At 39.8% G+C, this 21,762-nt stretch overlaps 1 protein-coding gene across 10 annotated transcripts in view; it reads left to right on the top strand.

The window, feature by feature from the left end:
- Window positions 1-21,762, top strand: part of NFIA (nuclear factor I A) — a 398,082-nt gene that overhangs the window by 232,909 nt on the left and 143,411 nt on the right. For 9 of the 10 annotated variants that reach the window (XM_049697059.1, XM_049697052.1, XM_049697054.1 and 6 more), the window contains exon 4: window positions 8,805-8,879. The exons of the other annotated variant lie outside the window; for it this stretch is intronic. In XM_049697059.1, coding sequence (XP_049553016.1) covers window positions 8,805-8,879 — 75 coding nt within the window. The remainder of the gene's footprint in view (window positions 1-8,804; window positions 8,880-21,762) is intronic. 10 annotated transcript variants of the gene reach the window in all.

Raw genomic sequence — 21,762 nt, 5'->3', positions numbered from 1 at the left:
AAATATTTATAAAATGCTAATCTTATTATGCTAATATACTGGAACTTACTTTTTCTAACATGAAGCAAAAATTTGGTTTTTTTTACGGTGCTTTGAAAAAAAATTCCCTAAAGCAAGTGTTTCTCTGTTCTTGTACAAAGCTAATTTGTAGCTGGGTCCACTTGCAAAATATCTATTTCTGCTTATTATAGGTATAATATATGTATAATTCTAAATGTTTAGGGGCAACGGGAAAATTAATTTGCTGACATGACAAAAGAATGAAAGGAAGAATGTTTAGCCTGGGGGAGAGAGCGGGGCTTAGGGACTGTCTTCATATATTTGAAGGGTAGCAAAATGGAAGGGAGATTACATTTATTCTGCCTGTTCCAGGGGCTAATGAGGTGAAGTTATAGGAAGGCAAACATATTAATGAATTATTTTTTAAAAATCAAACCTCATTATTTTATTAGTCTAAAATTCTTTATGACACAATGATTACTCCATTACTAGATGATCTTTAAGATCCCTTCATTTCCAGTTCATTCTGTGATGTCATGCATCCAGTATTTCTAAACATACAAATAGGTAAAAATCTTTTTTCACTTTTTATTTAGGCGTTTTGATATCTATTAGACATAGTCCTTTAATTAAATGCTTAATCACTTGTAACTCAAATTCATAAACCCTCTTTATGTAAAGTCGAACCATGAAATTTAATTTAATGAAATACTACTCTTCCCTTATTAACTGCAGGAATTGGTAAAAAGATGTGATAAGGCCTCTGAGCTAGATTGGATAATCAAGTCTCTAGCATTATATTTGTTGGATTGAAATGCAATAAAATTCATTATATAAAGATAACTAAACAAACCTGTGTTCTAATCCTAATTCTGCCACTAGCTGTGTGACCTTAGGCAAGTCAACCTCATTGAGCTTAAGCTTCCTTTTCTGTAAAATCAGAATATTGCCAACTACACAGAGTTGCAGGAAGAATTAGAGCTAATATGACTAAAGTGTTTAGCAGAGCGCCAAACACGTAGTAAATACTGAATAAATGAAAGCTATGGTTTTGATGAAAATTAATGCTACCTAGAGTTGTTCTATGGAAAAATTTTCAGCTAGGTAGCTTAACTTTATAATACCTGTTACCAGCTTGATCCATTTCCCTCATGTAGATATTTTAAAGTGATTGCAAGTTAAGACGTGGAATATCCTTGAGCCTTGCCTTAAATGTGTTAATTAATAAGCTCAGAGAGTTCAGATTCTGCTTTCCCCTTGGCACATTGGTACATAAACCAAATGGGGAAAATAGGAAAAGGAGCAGAATAGTGTATTAACAGAACAACATTTGCCAAAAACAAATGGTATCTTTGTCAAAGTATTTAGGAAATCGTGAGTTAAATGATATTAAGAAAGTTTGTTTGTTGCAGGAACTTTCAGAGGCTTTAATATGTAATTTTTCCTCATCATTCTCCAAGGGTGGGTGTGATAATGTTTTCTGAACTTATTTTACTATGGAAATCTTTATTTAATATGTATTTGTGTCTTTGTTTTTAATTCGTTTGTGGTAGAGCATTTTGGGGGACTATTCTACATAGCACGGTTTGGGAAGTGCTGATATGAACCCTGATATGGAGGATGGAACATATCAGTATTTGGAGAAGAGCAGGTGGGACATCTTGGCTGCAACACAGAGAGTATGTATTTGGGTGGTATTGGAACTACTACCTGAAATGCTGAGAAGGTGTATTAGAGGCCAGATTTTGAAGGGCTTTAAATACCTAGCTAAGAAATCTAAACTTAACTCTCGAAGAAATCATGAAATACTGATGGCTTTATTATCAGACAAAACACACCAACCATCCATGCATTCTCTCCCTATTGTGCTAGTAGATTAAAGTGGAGAAAAGATACCTAGCTGGCGTCACAAATTTCTTTGCCTATAAGGGCCTTACAGAACACTTAAATAAATAAAATACAATAAAGAGTATTGGGGAGTGTGGTATATTTGTAAGCTCGCTCTCAGTTTAAAAACCTTTGTATGCAAAAAAAAAAAAAAAATTAGTACTCTGCTAGCCAAGCAAAATGTGTTTGCAGACTGAAGTTGGCCCTTGGGCTGCTAATTTGTAGCACTTTCAATTCAAAAGGGAAAGACTGGCACTTATGTTGGTTAGGTTAAGTACTAGGCTGCTATAACAGAGACCAAAAAAATATGTGGTTAAAGTACATTAAAATCTATTTTTCTTTTTGTAATTTTTCCAGATGACAGGCTAAGTTGGCAGGGGGGTTCCACTTCACACCATCATTCAGGGTCCCAGCTTCCTCTGTCTTATTGCTTTCCCATCCCATGGGCTCTGTCTTCGTCTGCAGACCAAAATATTAAAATTCGGGCTTAATGGATCAGTAGAAATATACCTCCACCCCACCTTAAAAAAAAACAACAACCTGTTTTCTAAGATACTCCAAAATACAAGTATAGAAGGAAAATGTGACTGGACGTAAGCTAAAATAATTTACATTGTGCTTTAGAGGACTACTAAATGAGGGTATCTCAAGGCGCTCATCTGAATCACTGAATCAATATTCATTACACACCTAGAAGCAGAGATTGTGCTGGGCCCTGTGGGCATTGTCAGATCAGGAGACACAGCCTGCTCTTACCTGGTTTGTTGTAGGAGTGCTGAAGGGCAACAGGAAAACAAATCACTGTCAAATAAAGAGAAAGAGCCTATGACAGAAGGCACGTCAAGCTGAAGGTCTACTCAACAGTATTGATTGAGCACAGCTGCTAAGTATGGACTGAACTGGGGGGACGGGGAAGAGGAAGGAGCCACGTTCCCTCCCTTCACGCGGCTCATAAGCCAATGGGGATCTCACCGAAGGAGGAATGAAAATTCCAGGGAGGAACAGTTGATGAGGTCAACTTCTCTTTAGGAGCAGGAGAACGTGAGTTCTGTGAGAGCAGTGTCTTTGGGATTTAGCTCAGGGTCTTCGTGTCACAGACAGTCCCAAGTACTTATGGAATGTAGATGGCCTGACATTGAGGGAGCTCTTTTCTCTTTGAGGAGCCCAGACCCAAGCATGAAAAGTCCCAGACATTGGCCTGGCTTACCAGTGACGGGACCATGTTTACTGTGGGAGAACAGACTAGAGATACACTCGTCCCTCCATATGCGTGGATGTTGGTTCCAGGACCGCCGTGGATACCAGAATGCTCAGATGCTCAAGTTCCTTGTGTAAAATGGCACAGTTGGCCCTCAGTATCCACAGGTTCTGAACCCCCTATACGGAAGGCAGGCTGTACATTCTTTGTGGTGAAATGACCTGTGAACTGCAGTTGGCCTACATCTACTGGCCAGATGAGGTTTGATAATTTAGAGCTGAGAGCTTTTGCTCTTCCAACAGGACAAACAAACATACCACCTCATGTATAAACTTTCCTCCTCAGATACATTAACTCTGTTTCATGGGCATTTCAACTTTCTTTAAAGACCAGCCCTCCAGATGGTTTGTCTGTTCCTTCCCCAACCTGTGAAGGTTCTGCAAGGTTACCTGTGTCTCTGCAAATCGAACTTTTTTTCCTTTAAGAGGTAGATAGATATGCAGTCCCTTCATGAGATAAGATTTGGTTCCCATATAATGGCATTTTCCATAATAACTGCTGATATCATCAAGGTAAAGAGAGATGCTTCTCCTAACCACCCATAACAGAATTTAGCTTTTTATATTTCTGCCTCTCTGGAAAGCCTAATCTCTCCCCACTGTGAGTATGACTGACTCCAGGTATTGAAACCTGTACTGTAATTGGAAATTCATTGAACAAGACTTCAGTGAGGGAACTATTTTAGCCATTTTATCTAAAATGAGAAAGAATCTGCTCCTTATTTCAATGTCCTATACAATTACTCCTGAACAGTAGTTCAGAATTGGAGAGAGTCAGATCAGATCAGTGCAGTCTGGCTTTTCACCTAAGACATACTTAACGAAAGTATATGTTTTGCATTCATTTCTGAGAGGCCCTATTCAAAACATAAATCTTGGGACCTTTTGGGAATGTTTAATCAGCTTTCTATCTGAAGATCTTTTAATGCTAACGTCTGAATTCTGAATTACGTACTTGAATTTGCCTTTTTATTGTCTTTTCTGTTTTTCTCTCATCTTGCAATAAAGTAGAACATCAAGATTGGTGTTATTTCCCTGAAAGTCATTTTTGTGATTTGGTTTGTGTTAGTAAGAACGAAATACTAATCAACTCAGGTTTGCTTAGTAATTACGCTAGCTGTGTCATTTTTTCCATCATTTCTCAGGTTTCATTTCTCGTTGCTATCTTCTTCTAGAGTTCATCACTGGGTTTCCAAATAATTGGTGAAGGAACAAAACCAGTTTCATAGTCATTTAAAGTTACATGGAGTGTTTACACTGGCCTTTCCTTGGGGACTTATTATAAACATGAAATAGTCAAGGCAATCTGATAATCTCATGATACTGTAAAGGGATGGTGGCTTCAGAGTTTGTGAAGTAATTCTACTCTTTATTGTTATTTTTCTGGTTATTGTACCTTGACATATATTTCATCTTCTAAATTACACATATTCTATTAAAATGGCTTTAGGAGGCAGGTTGCTGGAAGGGAAAGGAGGATCCAATTGTTATTTTTGCAGTGACTTTCAGGGTGACACAAAATCCTAGCTTTAGTGTGGGACTAGATCCGCCCCTTACGTCCATTATATAACGCTGCCCTTTATCTGTGTTTTTATTTGGTCTCCCAAAAATATTAACCATAATCACAACACTAGGACAACCCCAGACATTTCTCATCAGGGAAACTGATAGCACCATCTCGATTGGAAGCTTTGTCTAAGTGGTTTGCCCATCCTGTCCTTGTCCTGTTTAGTTGGGAGGAACTATTTTGATAGTTTATTTTAATAGTGTTTAGGTGCACGTTGGCTTGATTTCATTGCTAGAGGTGAGGGAGAAAAAGAGACAGAAATAAGAAGTTCTGTTAACGTTTTTATAAAAAAGGAAAGAAAGCATATTGAACCCAATTTGAGTTGTGTTCATTCAGAGGCATGTCTGGAGTGCGTACCGCATACCAGACACTGAGTTAAGACCTGAAGGGCTGGAGACGCAGAAGATGCTCTCTATTCCCGCAGAGGGCTCACAGTCTAATGTGAGAAAAAGACAAAATTACAATTCAGTGTACTAAGTTCTAGGTTAGAGCTTAGTACACCAGGAGAATATTGAGAAAAGAGAAAAGAAGTCTTCGCCAGCAGTGGGGGTAACCAGGGAAGGGTTTTGATAGAGATGACAACAAAGCTGAGATTTAAAGGACAAGTAGGAGGTGGACAAACAAAGGGTATGAAGGACAAGGCATTTCAGGGAGGAGCATGTATTCCTTTCGGCCAAGAGGTAGGGCTGGAAGAGAAAGACAAGAGATAGAAAATGAGCCTGAAGAGGAAAACAGAGGGGGTGTGGAGGTCGTACGCCACGTGAAGGAGTTTGTACTAAACCCTGAACACTCTGTGGGGCTCTTGCAAGATTTCTGACAGGACAGTGAGCTCTGAACACATTGCGTTTATCTCAGATTCCTCAACACCTTGTTCTTTTCTACCTCAGGGCCTTTGAACATGCCAGTCCCTCTGCCTTAAGAGCTCTTCCTCCTTCTTTTCCGGGCTGTCTCCTTAGTATCTTTCAGATGTCAGCTCTTAAGAGAGACCTTCCCTGGCCACTGTTTCTGAAGTTTTTCTTATTTGTTTCCTTCATATTATTTATTCCCTTTATAATTTTAAAAATAATTCATTTGTTTTAGATTTTCAGCTGTGTCTAATCCTAGACTGTAAATTTCCTGAAGGTAGGGACTGTGTCTCAAGCCCTTGGCCCAATGCCTGGCACACGGGAGGTGCTCAAGAAGTATTTGCTGAATAAATCATCAGATTTGCCCATCAGGGAGACAGCTCTGGCTGCAGAGTGGGGAGCAGATGAGAGGAGAAGCCAAGACTGATGACAGAGAATGTAGGAGATTGTCCTATCATGCTGGTGAGAAGTAGGAAGAGCCAGGGCCACAGTTGGAAGGGAGAGATGGAGATATACATGGAGTGAAGAAACAGTATGAAATGGAATCAGCGGAGATTCGTTGGACATGAGTGTTTGTAAGAGGCAAGATTCAGGGATGACACCAAACAGAAAATGAGATGAACAGTGGATGGTTCATTGAAGTAGGGAATTCAAAAGAGTAAGAACAGGTTTTTGGAGAGAAGAAAAGGAACTCGGCTTTGGACATGTTTGGTCTGAGGATACCCGTGGGTTATCTGGATAGAAATATCTAATAAACAATTTGATTTATGGGTTTGGAGCGCAGGAGAGAGATCTTGGCAAAAGATAAAGATTTGAGAGTCATTGGCCTATAGATTCATTCATGCACTGATTCAACAAATATGTACTTACTAACTGCTGTGCCCCAAGTATTAAATACAGTGGTGAAGCAAGCAAACATTTTTCTAGTTTCACAAATATCACAGTCAAGCTTGGTAGCTGATATCATGGAAATAAAGAAAATAACATAGGGAATATATATATAAGGAGAGATGAGTACAGATGCTGGAGAACACCGGTATTTAAGAGGTGGACAAAAGAAAAGGAACAATCCGGAGAGGATGATGGTTTGAATGGATGAACACTCAGATTTCCCCCTCCCAAGTCCTTATGCTAAACGAAACTAAGTTTTCAAAATAGATTGGTTGCTTTTTCCGGTGGCAGGATTAAAGTACGTTCACATTCACTCTGTTCAGAAATTCATTTTAAGTCATCCTTAAAATAAGGAATTTCACAGGTTGGAACTGAAACAAGTATCAGCCCGCAAGCAAGTGACGCAGACAGAGATGAGCAAGAGCTGGAGATCAACCCAGATTTTCCCACTCAGCTCTGAATTTCCTTGCTATTGTTATATGGGTCTTAAGTCAAACTTAATGTACGTTGTGGTTGGATTTCCTTTGTTATGGTCTGTGGGATAAATGTGATGTTAACGTTGTCACAGTAGAAAGAGATATTATGCTGTTTTGCCAAGACTTTGTTAGAAATATTTATTTATTTATTTGCTTGTTTATTTATTTATTTATTTTTACTTCTCAGTTCTTTTAACCCAAGAGACAACACCTCAGGCACTTACCAAGTAGAAGTCAACTAAATACCTGAGTGTGGGTTGTTTTAAGAGGTGAAATTTCTTAGGCCCTTCTTCAAATGAATTTTGCCTTTTTAAAAAATTGTGGTGTATATACATGATTCTTTTTTTCTTTTTTTTATTAAGATATAATTGGCATAAACATTCTATGAGTTTCAAGTGTACAACACAGTGATTCAATTTGTATGTACTGCGAAATGATCAGCCCCATAAAGTCCAGTTAACATCCATCACCACACATCGTGCCATTTTATTTTAAAAAAGCAAGTTATGATTAGCGTATATTCTAAAAATTAGAGCCGCTTCATCTAAAATATCATAGATTGTATGTTTGATATCAAAATTGACTGAAAATTGTCTTTTAATTCTCAGCCAAAACATGTTTCTTATGCAAAAGTCCAATGTAACCAAAAGAAAAAGAATAATTTGTAGGTCCATTTATAATTCTACAAAGCATGGTGATTTTTTTTGCATGTGTTTATGTGCATGATATTTAACAAATTTATTGGTGCATAAACTATGCCACAGGTAAACTTGCTTCCTTTTAGTAGTGGGCAAAATCTTGCTTTTATCAATAACATAAATCTTATTTATTGATTGTTTGTTGTACATTCAGACTAGTCCGATTTCTTACATTGCGTTTCTTAAAAGTATGTTTCTTATTTCAAAGAACACTTCTTTAAAAAAAATCCCTTCAGCCAACTACTTTTCCTTGACCCTAATTTTAAAGCAGATTACACTAGCCCTATAAACAGATCCCTCAACTAGATTCTACCTGTGAGACTCAGAATCAGAAGACTTTAGAGGCAGAGAGGGAAATGACATTCATAAATTATGTATTCCTTGCCATTTATAAATATGTTCCTGTATATACCATAAAAATAAATAAGCAGTTGACAATTAGATGTAATATCAGATATCTTAAAGGAAATTATATCCAGCAAAAATAAAGCAGATACAGAAATCAAAGAGTAAGTCATTTTGAACAATTAATTTATTATCTTTTCTCAAAAAATAAGGTTCAACCCACCCCTCCACAAAAAACTCTTGTCTCAAAACAAATATAAAGTTTTATTTGTGCTCAAAAGAATTTGTGTTTATGTTTCAAGTGTTGGGGCTTGTCTTTTGCAGTCTCACTTCTTAAGGATTCACGCTATGGTGCCTGTAGAAATGAAGGGGGAACATCTTTAAATCTTCTTTGGTTTGAAGGAATGGATAGCTAATCCCGATCAGATGTTTCTTTAGAGAACAATGTTTAAAAACTGTTAGGGAATTTAGCTATCCTAGCTGATTCTTAGGTAGGCTGTTTTCATCCCGGTTGTGAAGGTCTCAGAGGTCAGCCAAGGTAACCATTTATTTTAAATCGTCTTTTGTTTCAGATTTCCTGTTGAACTTTTTTTTTTAACCATTTCAAAAATCACCCAGTTGTTGTGTCGTAGCTTTCCATAAGCTCCAGATTCAAAGATTCAAACCAAAAAACCATCTACGTAACTAAATGACTCTACCCTCCTACGTGACTCTAACTAGAGCAGAATATGAAATTACACTTCACATTTTTTGATCACAATGAAACTAATATTTGAAATTCTCTTGTCAGATGTCTTCTATTTATGACACTTCGCTTCTTTTGTTTTTGTTTCCCCAGGACATTTGGGCTTCCAGGACAGTTTTGTCACATCAGGGGTTTTTAGTGTGACTGAGCTAGTAAGAGTGTCACAGAGTAAGTATAATTTTGCTTTGATTTGGTACAGATTTGCCTTGGGTTTGTGCTTACCTTTTGCCTAGGCCTCCTAAAGACATAAATACCTTTCAGAATCTCCTTTTCATACTCCCACTGGAAGAATTTTGCCACGTAGTTTGTTTGACAGCCAAGAATTTAAGTCAGGAAAAATTAATATCATTTTAATGTGAGACACAGGGAAAGAACTGAAATCCTGAGTGTCTCACATAGTCCCTAGTCTATAGTGTGAACCTGTTTTAAAAAAATTGAGGCTTCCTGGATTTCTAAGAAATTCTGAGTTTTAAAAGAATTTGGTTTTGACCTTTAAAGAATGCTAATGCCCTTAGCATGAGTGACACCGTGCAGCATGATCATTACCAGCTTGTCAATAATCACCAACAACAGTGAATTAAGAGTACCTGTCACCACCCTGTTCCATTGATCAAAGGGTCATTGATTGTATTTTTGCTATGACATAATCCAGACAGTCCAAGGAGAAAGTATAGGATTCTCCCTCTCCCTCCCTCCACCCCAAACACACACACACCCCCACACACACACTCTTTGTTTTTATTTAAAACCATACCTATATTACCCACAAAAACATCTTTGTTTTTATTTAAAACCCTACCTATATTACCCCTGCAACTAACATAATGTCATACATCACTTATACCTCAAAAAACTAATAATAATTTTCATCACACTTCAAACAACTTTGCAGGCTTTGAAAAGATCATAGGCCTTAGGCATTGTGCCTATTGTGCTTAATGGATTAAAATAAAAGTTTCTGGCTAACATTAAAAAAGTGTATCTACAATGACTATGGTGTTCTAGGTCCCAATACCAAGGAAAATTATACTAAATATTAAAATTTTATTTTTTATTTATTTATTTATTTATTTTTTTGCGGTATGTAGGCCTCTCACTGTTGTGGCCTCTCCCGTTGCGGAGCACAGGCTCCGGACACGCAGGCTCAGTGGCCATGGCTCACAGGCCCAGCCGCTCCGCGGCATGTGGGATCTTCCCGGACCGGGGCACGAACCTGTGTCCCCTGCATCGGCAGGCGGACTCCCAACCACTGCGCCACCAGGGAAGCCCTAAAATTTTATTTTTTATCCCCCTTCAACTTCAAAATACCACTGGTGGATAAAATTTACATTGTTGAAATTGGTTTCAAGCTGCATCAAATTCTTTGTGGAATGAGGTGGAGTAAAAATAAATATTTTTATTTCAAGTTCATACCCTCCATTCACTGTATTACAGTCTTGCAAGCTTGACCGAGTAAGCAAGCCAATCTCATGACAAGATGTCAGGTCAAGCAAGCCCAGCCATCCTGATCTCACAGGCTCAGGTTCTTGTCTGTTCTTATTTCTTAAAAATCCAGAAAGTGGGATACAAGGTGTGGGCAGGGGATCTGAGGGTGGAGGGAGAGTCTATCCGCCAAGCACTGTGCTAGGTTTTCATGTATGTTACATAAAATTAATCCTTGCAATAAACATGTGAGATTAAGAAATTACTCTCATTTTTACAAATGAGTTAAATCGAGGGTCTAGTTAAGTCATTTTTCCAAAGTCAAACAAGTGGGTAAAAAGTTAAGCTAAGTCTGTATAGCACTGCAATCTGTACTCTTAGACTAGCCCAAAGGAACTTGAAGAAATCTACAACCTGAGACTAGACAGGGAAAACAGCAGGAAGGTAACCATGGGTGTTAGAATTCTACAGTCGGGAACCCTTGGTTAATGCTGGGATGTGCTGGTGTAGGGGTCAGAACCCTAAAGAACGAAGCATTATGAGCAGCGAGGTATGACTTGGAATGGCGAAGTTGTTGCCATATGATGAAGTGTGCTTAGAGTACCAACCAGCGAGCTGGAGAGAAGATTGCCTTGTTAACTTGAAGGATACGTACTGCCCTAGCACAGCCGATGACCCAGTTATTTGCCGTAGACAAATAAAAATGCATTTGTATGTATATATTTTTACTTTTTTAAGATCTTTAAAAGGTGATCATCATCGTACATTTTTCTTGCAATTTTAATAATAAGAGTAATATAGAGTATATGTATTAGAGTATAACTGTCCTCATGGCATTACTGAGGCATACATTCATTCATAGAGCCCTTACTGGGATCTAATCATAGCCTTAATGAGTGAAAAGAAAACCCTTTTAAGATTGGTGCACAAGACCTTTTTAATTCTACCCTTGGTGCTGTAATACGTACATTTAGTCTTCATTACCGTCAGTGTCCTGAGGCCTGGGGGTTTGTATGTGAAGGCCTTCACTGCTCAGAACCATCCCCAGAATCTCATCCTTCTTCCACTGTCTCTGTGTCCCTTTAAGGTCTTATATCCCAAGCCTTATCAGTTCCAAACTTGACTAGATTTCCATTCAGTCTACCACACGTGGTTGCCAAGGGAATTCTCAACCTGCCTTCGAGATTGCCAGGGGGTATGGCCGGACCACACACTGAATCTACAGAGGGACCTGGTTTGTTTCCTGTCCCTGTTTAGAGGGCTGTGTTGCTGATGCCTGGCATAGCGAGCATCCTTCGGCCCTTGAATGCTTTTCGATTCTGTACGCTGCTGTGTAATTGCTCTAGGACTCACTCACACATGCCCTCATGCTGACTGCAACTGTTTGGCAAGAGTGGGACTGGGCTGCGTCAGCTCAACCATGGCTTCTGGCCAAACTGCCATCCAGAGCCCCCTCCCTCCTACAGATCTTTAATCCAGGTTTGTTCAGGGTCTGTGTCTCGAGATTGCCTTGGCTGATGAGGGAAGGGTCCCCCAGCTCGTGTTTCCTCACCCACACACCTTTCTGAAAGACGTAACACTCAGACCGTACGATGGAGTCAAAATCCTTAACCATTCCTTACGGCGCTGCCTACCTCCCCACATTAGAAGAGCTAAGCGTTCATTCTAGAGGTGCAGTGGACACTTTTTCCAGATAAGTGGGGCTGGGGTGCGTTCTGTAACCTTGAGATAGAAATAAGCTAACTGGCATGTAAGTTGATTAAATGCATGACGTTAGCCCTGGTAGGAGCATAATGTAACCTATGAAAAATTACAGTAGCCAGCATTTATCAAGCAGACACCAAGTACCAGGCACTGTGCTAGGCACCATTCAGTCCTCCCATGGTTGCTGTTATTGTCCCTTTCTACAGATGAAGGAGTCGGTGATGCTCAAAGTTAAGAAACTTGCTCTTTTCACTCTACTGTACCCAGCTAGCTGCCTGTAGACATTTTTGTCATGACCTCTCCTATAACTGCATTATAGAACTAAACAATCCAAAGATTCTGTGCTTTTATTAAATTATCATTTCTTATGAGAGTTGATAAACTTTTCAATTGTTAATATGTGCATCAAAAAAAACGTTTACATGATTTTCAGGTAAACCAAAACAAGTAAAATACTTAATTACAATTTTTTTCCTGGATTTGTTTTCAGGTTTGATTTTTTTTAATGAATAGACTCTCGATATCGCTTCCTCCCCAGTTTCCTCTATGATTAACATCTTTTGTCAGTGTGGTACATTTATTATAATTGGTGAGCTGATATTGATACATTATTATTAACTCAAGTCTGTAGTTTACATTAGGGTTCATCCTTTGTGCTGTACATTCTATGTGTTTTGACAAATATTTGACAGTATCATACAGAATAGGCTATTCCAGTATCATATTATTACACTATTACAGTACCATACAGAATAGTCTACTTCCTTACAAATCACGTGTGCTCCTACTACTCATTTTCCCACTCCCCCAACAAGTGATCTTTTTACTCTTTCTCATAGTTTAGCCTTTCACCTGGATGTTTCTAATGGCCTCAGTGTCTTAGAATTTCTTCCACTGTGCTGCACATTTCTTCTTAACTTCCTCCTGTCTGTCCCAGCCCCACCCAGTCCCCCCAGTCACACCTGGGACCACATACGTGGCCCAGAAATTTCACACTAATGGTGGCCTCAGCTTGAAAATTTTCCCTCTTTCTGGATCTTTCAAATTCAGTTTTTAAATTTGCTAATACAAATATTGACATTCCCGAGGTTTCCCGTTCGTTTCTGTTTTTAGTTTTCCTCCTTTCAAATTTAATAGAGGAGGGAGATGCTATTTCAGTATTTCCTCATGAGGATTCACTGAAATAACTGTGCTAAGTTTGTTGATTATAATCGTGTTACTACAGGGTGGCCATGGCCGAGAAACTCAAGAGAAAGCTGCTGGCTTAGCCTTGCACATTCAGAGGTGAAGGGTCAGGCGACAAGGTTGCTTGACATGAAATCATCCTCCTCAGATGCCTGGGGCTGTTGGAATCAGGGCCTCCTGCTGCAGTCTCCCACCAATTCCCCTCTTACCCTTACCTTCTGCCTGCCTACCTTTTAATTTTTTGCATCATCCAGACTCTGTGAAAGGCAAGAAAGGAGAGTTCTGTTTCTCTTAGCAGCAAAGAGAGTACTGTAGCATAAAAGTAAATGTATATTCATTCTCCTCCTACCTTTTCCCCCATGTGCTAGGACCATCTGAAAGTAGTTCTAGTTATTTATTACTTTGTTCCGGGGGAGGGAGGGCGACATACAGACCACTAGACACGTTGCCAGAGAGAGAGAGAAGTCTTCTCTGCTCTGGGGGAGGGGGTTTATAAGTGCTAACGATGAGGTTCAGAATCATTAAAGTTGTTTTAGCATAAGACTGTGAGGAAAGAGACAGGAACCATCTGTTGAAATGGCTCTTACATGATGCTGCATTTTAAAACAAAGCCTTCTAGAAGCATTTTCAGATGGGTCTCTTTCCCATGAAGTTGCTACAAAGAGAGCCCACTCTACTGGTGGCTAAATTGATGCTGCTTAGATAGCTCTCTGTCAGCACCCTCTCTTGTTTATTTTGCACCAGTGTTTTCCTCAAAGTGTGTGCTTTTGAGGCTGTCAAATATCCTTCCTGGTATGCACCCAGAAAATCCTCCCGAAAAAATCCACTACTTCTGCCCATATCCTTCTAAAGTGCTGACTCTTTTATTTGAAGTTGGTGGAGTGACTCTGAAACCTTAAATACTTCACTGGGAAAGAGGAAAACCGCAAATACACACAGGCCATTGTGACTCTGGCCTGACGGGTTCTAATTTTCTAGCAGTGGTTTGTACACCCGAGCTGGCTGCAAGGGTTAAGTAAACTTCGTGGCTGGGTATGATTTCATGGCCCTGGAATTTTGAAAAGCCAGGGTTCTCAGCACACTGTGGCCAGCCTTAGAGTCTTTGGGTGTGAAAACCACTCTCAGTTACCCAGACTGATTTTGGGTTCCTGTTGCATTGCTGCAGAATCTATTAAAATCCAGCAGCTGAATCGTCCTGGCTCTGCCACAAAGCTAGGCTGCTGGGTGGCTACAGGATTCCCGAGTTGTTTGTCAATGGAGAGTGGGAGTGAATGGAGCAAGGCATATGCCTCAGCCTGGCATGAGGTGGCACCCTAGTGGCTGTTTTCTGCCTTAGAAATGTGCACTCTTTCTGTATTCTTACAGGAGAATTGTCATGAAGATCCAGATTGCAGTTCATTTGTAAAATTCTCTCTGAAGTCTCTAGGTCCTTTGTGTGTCTCTGGGGGCCCATATCCACACCCTTGGATTTTCTGACCAGCCATTTAGTAGGAACTATTGTCAATAGTCTAACCTGCCGTGATGGCGCTACTACAACAGAATTAACTGGGCTCCACGGTGCAATAAGGAAACGAAGATCTTTGGTAGGGACAAGCCCAAACGTGAAAATTACGAAACGTTCCTGCAGAGAAGGACTCATGAGGAAACTGGTGTAGGATAAGGGATTCCGGATGTCCCGGTCCTTTGGGATGCCGTTTATTTGCCAGATTTTAGGTCTCTGTTGTGGAATAGATTTGAAACTTTCTTTTCTGAATAGGTGGCCTGTTGGTTCACCTTTGATCATGGCACTGGAAATTATTTTTAAAAATAAGGTTATATTCTTACGCAAGCTCTCCTTTCGAAAGAAACCATTTGGGCTTGAGCATTAAAGGAAGAAACAAAAAGATTATAATAAAAAATACACTGCAGCCCTAGCATGAACAGTGGCTGTGACCTTGCCTCTTGTTTGCCATTATACAATTCAATGGCAGTCCACTCAAACTATGCTCTCGATCAATATCCTATTAAAGCAGCACAAAAAGTCTCCATAAACTTAGTGGTTAGCTATGTTTATAAATGGAACTCGGCATAATTAGATGGTCAATAGCAGGCTCTACTAGTAATTTTAAAATGAACATCACACATTTTCTATCTGTAGAAGTCAATGGCACCTCTTCCAGAGTAAGGGTATCGTGTGCAGCAGACAAAAGAGTAGGAGTCCCTTTAAAAAAATCATAATGCCTATCTCCAGAATGCAGTTTTTCAAGAAAATCTGTTACATTGTGGAATAGAAAATACTGATTGGCCCTATATATTTTTTCATTTGCCTGTCTAAGCCACCTTATTCTGAATATATTATGACATTGCAAATGTTTTATTTTCTAGTTTTAATCAACCCCTCATGGAGAGGTAAAATAATAAATATTGCCATACTCTTAGGAAGAAAAATACCAGTCTGGCTGGCTTAATTTAGTGGGTTTCCTCTACTATAATTCAATAAATTTTCAAAATAAATACTGAAATTGAATTACTTCAAAAGGATGTTTTGTTGTATCATTTTTTTTCTTTTAATTTTCTTGACATATTTGGGGTGAATATTTGGACAGTAAAGCTGGCAACAAATGGAATGAACTGGCAGTAGCAGAAATTTTCGTCAACTACTCTTTCTTCTGAATCCCGGCTCACAGTATGTGTGGCCAAACATGATATTTTTTTCTGTCCCGCTCTCCTCACCCACTAGAGAAAGAGACACGTAAAGTAAAAGGTGTTCCCACCCTTACCTACAAATTGAAATGTGCATATACCTTGTGTTTGGTGTGGGCTCTGTCAGCCGTGTTATGACCACCATGTCGGCTGAAATTAGAGCTATGATAAGAACAAGCTTATGACATCAGCAGACCCATCAGCCAATGCTGTGCATGAAGGTCTTGTCCTTTCTGTTACACTCATACCCCTACAGGCTTCCTGGTTAGAGCTGGCAGTGAGTTTTCATAGCAAGATTTAGAGGGCCTCTTGTTTTCTTTTCTTAGCTGAAGCTCCTACTAAATTTACCAGACTATGAACATTTTTATTGTAAAGGTTTGACTCAGGGAGAAGCAAAACACATAACACCTTGATGTACATACTATTTTGTTATCACGATCTCTTTTCATATATTTGTCTATTTCTCATCTTTTCTAGGTAATTTTTTCTTTGGATAATTTATAAAATCTATACGCAAGATGGCGTAATGGTATCATAAAATAGTCCAGGATAACAGATTTGGGGATCTGGCCTTACCAAGTGACTTTGGGCAACATTTAACCCCTCTCAGATGTGTTCTCCTGATAGGTAACCATCATTTATTCAATCAGCAAAGATTTATTAAGTACCAGTTGTGTGCTGGATTTAAGTCTGAGTGCTGGAAATATCGATTTCAGAATCGATAGCTAGTGGGAAGCAGCCCCATAGCACAGGAAGATCAGTTCGGTGCTTTGTGACCACTTAGAGGGATGGGATAGGGAGGGTGGGAGGGAGACGCAAGAGGGAGGAGATATGGAGATAATGTGTATATGTATGGCTGATTCACTCTGTTATAAAGCAGAAACTAACACACCATTGTAGAGCAACTATACTCCAATAAAGATGTTTAAAAAAAAGAAAAAAAAAAAACACCTTTCAGGAGTGTTTCAAGGATGAAGTGAGAAAATGTCAAGAGTCTAGCACATAGTAGATGCTCAACAATGGTAACTACTATGATTATTATTGAACAAAGCCTCTGTCCTCGATCTTTCACTCAGCAGATCCTTGAGTTGACCACACTATCAGCAAATTTATTAAACATGTGTGTGTGGGGCTTCCCTGGTGGCGCAGTGGTTGGGAGTCCGCCTGCCGATGCAGGGGACACGGATTCCTGCCCCGGTCTGGGAGGATCCCACGTGCCGCAGAGCGGCTGGGCCCGTGAGCCATGGCCGCTGAGCGTGCGCATCCGGAGCCTGTGCTGTGCAACGGAAGAGGCCACAACAGTGAGAGGCCCGCGTACTGCCAAAAAAAAAAAAAAAAAAAAATGTGTGTGTGTGTCTATATGTGCTGAGTGTGTGTGTGTGTGTGTATAAATTAAGAAGGACTGATTTTAGAATTCATGTTCTAAAAATCAGTTTATTGCAAGGACCATTCTAGTGACCCTTTCAGAGTTAGTAATTCCAATGGAAAAAGAGCATGCCAATACTAGATCTAATTCATCTGCTTTAGGAAGCCAGAAACTTCTTATTCCACACGTTTTCAGCCAAAGCCTATGTTTCTGCATTATTCTTGGAATTTCTCTTCCAGGGTATAGAATGGATAACAAGATGTTTAAAAATTCTCGGTCTAACATTGACACGTTAACAACTTCTTAAGTGGCCAGCCACACCATGGTTATTTTTATCAGAGTTTTTCGAAGTATTTGGTTCTATAGTATTTGAAAATTTTGCTTTCTCTTACATTATGGATGTAAAAATTCCAGTGTGCTGGAGGTCATTACTGCCAGTTGGTTTTTAGTAAATCTTCATTTATGCACTCATAAGCCTCAGTTTTTAAAGAGCAGATATTCATACCCAGTAGGTAACATTGGGGAACTTAAAGGCATTTGGGGGCTTTCCAAAAGCCTGACACAAGAAGACTGCAAATATTATTGAGATTTTGGCTGGAATATATTGTCCTCACTATAACTCTTTTTTTTTTTTTTTTTGCGGTACGCGGGCCTCTCACTGCTGCGACCTCTCCCGTTGCGGAGCACAGGCTCCAGACGCGCAGGCTCAGCGGCCATGGCTCACGGGCCCAGCCGCTCCGCGGCATGTGGGATCTTCCCGGACCAGGGCACGAACCCGTGTCCCCTGCATCGGCAGGCAGACTCTCAACCACTGCGCCACCAGGGAAGCCCCTCACTATAACTCTTAATGATTACAAAGACTGTTGCTGATGACCCTATAGGCATGTCTAGGATGAGATTGAGGGGGTTCACACTCAGAAAAGCCACATATTAGGTCAAATACTGGAAACTGAGTTAATCCAGTATGTGATTGGTGTGAGGACATATTAGCACCCAGAATTTTTCAAGAGATGGAGGAGAGAAAAAATTAAACAGTTCTTGGTGAAAATATTGAGAAGTATTGCAGACAGCTGGATTTGTAGGTTGTTGAGATGGGACTCTGTTGACATAGTTTGGTTTCCTAATTGCTAATGGTCAGATAGTCCCAGTGCACTCTTGGTTAAGGGGCTTATGTTTAGAAGCCCATCCTTGGTTTATAGATCATTGTGGTGAAAAGACCTCTTAGGCTATCATATCTATTCCCTGTCAGAGAAGACTTAATCCCATGGCTGAAGCTGTATCATATACTAAGCGGGTACCACATTTGACCTCAACCAAAAAGCTAAGAAGAGATGATACTCTAAAATGCAGAAAATCAATTTCAGTCCCAAAGGCAGAAGCCACTAATGCAAGAGATCTGTCAGCATCGCTCACCCCGCTGTGGGTTGCTCTGCAGGACCAGGTGTCAGGCCCTTCACCCAGTGAAGCACTGCCTGCCACTCTAAAGACCTGTAAAAACAAAGAAGGAGGGAGGAGGAAGAGGAGATATTTGTTTTGCCAGTTAAGTGGTAGGTGATAAATATTTCTCTATTTAAATCTTACTGAATTCATCTCCCCAGTAACCAATGGTGAAGGAAGGACAAGGAGACGAGAAATGTGGGTTTCCCCTCTGTTTCTTTGGGCAGGTATCTAGAGATATCTGGGTTCAAATCCCTGCTCTGTCACATGTTTAGCTGTGTGATCTTGATCACGTTACTTAACCTCATAGCTCCCTTTTCACTTCTAAATGAGAAGAATACAAGTGCATATTCCATGTCCCCATGCAAGGATGAACCTATCCCATTGCCTGCCTCTTAATAAATACTTGGTAAGTACTAGTTCTTCACCATCTTTCATTAACAAGCTCATATAATTTTAGTTCAACTCAGTAAACATTTGTTGCATGTGAGTATATGAAGCATCCTTCACTGTGTGCTGAGAATACCGAAATAAGTAGGAGACAGTTCTTTCCTTTATAGAGTAGATATGTACGTTTACTGAGATCCAGGACTGGACTTTATGGCGATAAAGTGCCTGAATACGCTTTATTTACAAATTGAACTCACAGTAATTATCTATCAAAGATAAACCATCTTCATGGCTCATAGTGGGGAGGAAGAGGGTATCAGTGAATGGTTCCCATTTTCGTAAAAGGAAATTATTGTTTTAGAAATAAAAATTCCTCTATTTACCTTCTTTGCCACCACAAATTTACATAATCCTTACCCTGTGTCCTCAAAACGTGAATGTGTGGAAACAGTGCTCTGTGTTAGCTGCTTTTGGCACCTAATGCCACATTTCATAATGAAACATTGCTTCAATCTTATAATAGCAGGGAAGTTCATTTTCACCTAGAGGGAAACCCTTGCTTTGGTTCAGTGCCTTTCTTTTATGTTCCATTCTGGAAAAACATACTCCAAGCCTGCATTGGGTCAGAGCTTTCAGAATGGAAGAGTGGGGAAAGGAGATCAGCACACGGTTTACAGACTAGAAATCTGCTTGGCAAAGGAGTTGCTGAAGACCGTGGCGTAGAAGCTGCAGAGAAAGTACCTTTATGATTGATTTGCATTCAAGTCAGACTGACTGCCGTGTGGTCATTTTTCTAACCCATAACTGCTCACACTGCAGCAGTCTGCTATCTGCAGGGTGTCTGAATTATAGCAGTCTATGTCCGTGTTCCCTCTTATACAAATTACTTACACTGGTTTCTTTTTCCATGCAAATTCATCAGTTTTACAGCCCTTCGAAGCCACAGTCAGGAAACTCTGGCCGAGAGCACAAATTGATAAAATGAGTTAATTTTACTATACTTACTTTTTTCTTTCTAAGAGCCCTCTCTCATAAGCAGTGTTCAGGAAGCATATTACGGTAAAAGGAAGATAACAAAGGAGTTGAATTTTCTTGCCACAAATTACTTTCCAAGTTAATTCCCTTTAACGATGATTCCAGATTTGCTTGAGTTTTCATAGCATTGTGCGTTTACAACTGTGCCTTTGATAGAAAGAAGAACAAGTATTTTCCCATGTTCACTCCTTTTGTGCCAGTGACATGGACTTTCTTAACAAGATCTGTGCCGCTAGAATGCAAAACAACACTAAATTGTGCTGGGCCCGTAGAACTGTGTGCTGTTGTTGGACGTTTTCCCCCCCAGTCTTAAAGTACAAGTTCCCAAAGTCTCAGTCAGTACATTAGAGTATGTAATCCAGAGAGAAATAAACCTTTTTTTTTTTTCAATAGTTATTTTACAAGTTGGAAATCCAGTACTAAATCCTGATAGTCTTTTTGGGGGGATACCTATTAGCCAATATTCCATCTTCTTTAGTTGCCATGCAAATTTGAGGAAAGACCAGCTGTGACTGTTAATCTTTAAAATGTAAACCCCACGAGGGCAAGGGTTTTTATGTATCTTGTCCACTGATGGATCTCAAGCATCTGGAGCAGAGCCTGACATATTCAAGGTGCTCCATAAATATTTGGTGAATTCAACTGAATGCAGCCTCTCAGAGAAGATGTGCCATTAGCCATAGGCTGGCCGCACTAGTCATTTAGTTAATGCTCCCCGCTGATTCCCGTTGAACAAGTTGTGAACTCAGTGCACTGTCGTCTCCCAGGCAGAGTAGCTTGAAATTTTGGATAGAGTTTTTTTTTTTTCCCATCATCTTCTCTTTCCAGCAATGCAAGCCTGAGCAGATTGTCTCTGGTGGATGGCAGAAGTTCAATAACCACAACCTTATCCAACTACTAATGTGTACAGAAGAGCAGGTCATTAAGAGAGTTGGCTACTAAAGTAACCCCTTTCTTCCAATAGCCCACATTACTGTAATGATTCCTTAATAGCAAACAGTTTATTAAGAAATGACACAAAGACTAGGTTCTACTCATGACAGGAAAGAACGGTGGGGGGAGGAGGATGAATGACTTAGGAATAACATCTTAAGAGACAATTCCCCAACGTTAACCTTTGTGGGTTTTTTTTGATTTTTTTTAACACCTTTATTGGAGTATAATTGCTTTACAATGGTGCGTTAGCTTCTGCTTTATAACAAAGTGAATCAGTTATACATATTCATATGTTCCCATATCCCTTCCCTCTTGCGTCTCCCTCCCTTCCACCCTCCCTATCCCACCCCTCTAGGTGGTCAGAAACCACCAAGCTGATCTCCCTGTGCTATGCGGCTGCTTCCCACTAGCTAGCTATTTTACGTTTGGTAGTGTATATATGTCCATGCCACTCTCTCACTTTGTCACAGCTTACCCTTCCCCCTCCCCATTTCCTCAAGCCCATTCTCTAGTAGATCTGTGTCTTTATTCCCATCTTACCCCTAGGTTCTTCATGACATTTTTTTTCTTAAATTCCATATATATGTGTTAGCATATGGTATTTGTCTTTCTCTTTCTGACTTACTTCACTCTGTATGACAGACTCTAGGTCCATCCACCTCACTACGAATAACTCAATTTCATTTCTTTTTATGGCTGAGTAATATTCCATTGTATATATGTGCCACATCTTCTCTATCCATTCATCCGATGATGGACACTTAGGTTGCTTCCATCTATCTCCTGGCTATTGTAAATAGAGCTGCAATGAACATTTAGTACATGACTCTTTTTGAATTATGGTTTTCTCAGGGTATATGCCCAGTAGTGGGATTGCTGGGTCATATGGTAGTT

The sequence above is a fragment of the Orcinus orca genome, chromosome 1, assembly GCF_937001465.1.
Source record: "Orcinus orca chromosome 1, mOrcOrc1.1, whole genome shotgun sequence".
NCBI lineage: Eukaryota > Metazoa > Chordata > Mammalia > Artiodactyla > Delphinidae > Orcinus > Orcinus orca.
The sequence above is the reverse complement of the archived record's forward strand: the minus strand, read 5'-3'. Positions and strand labels throughout refer to the sequence as shown.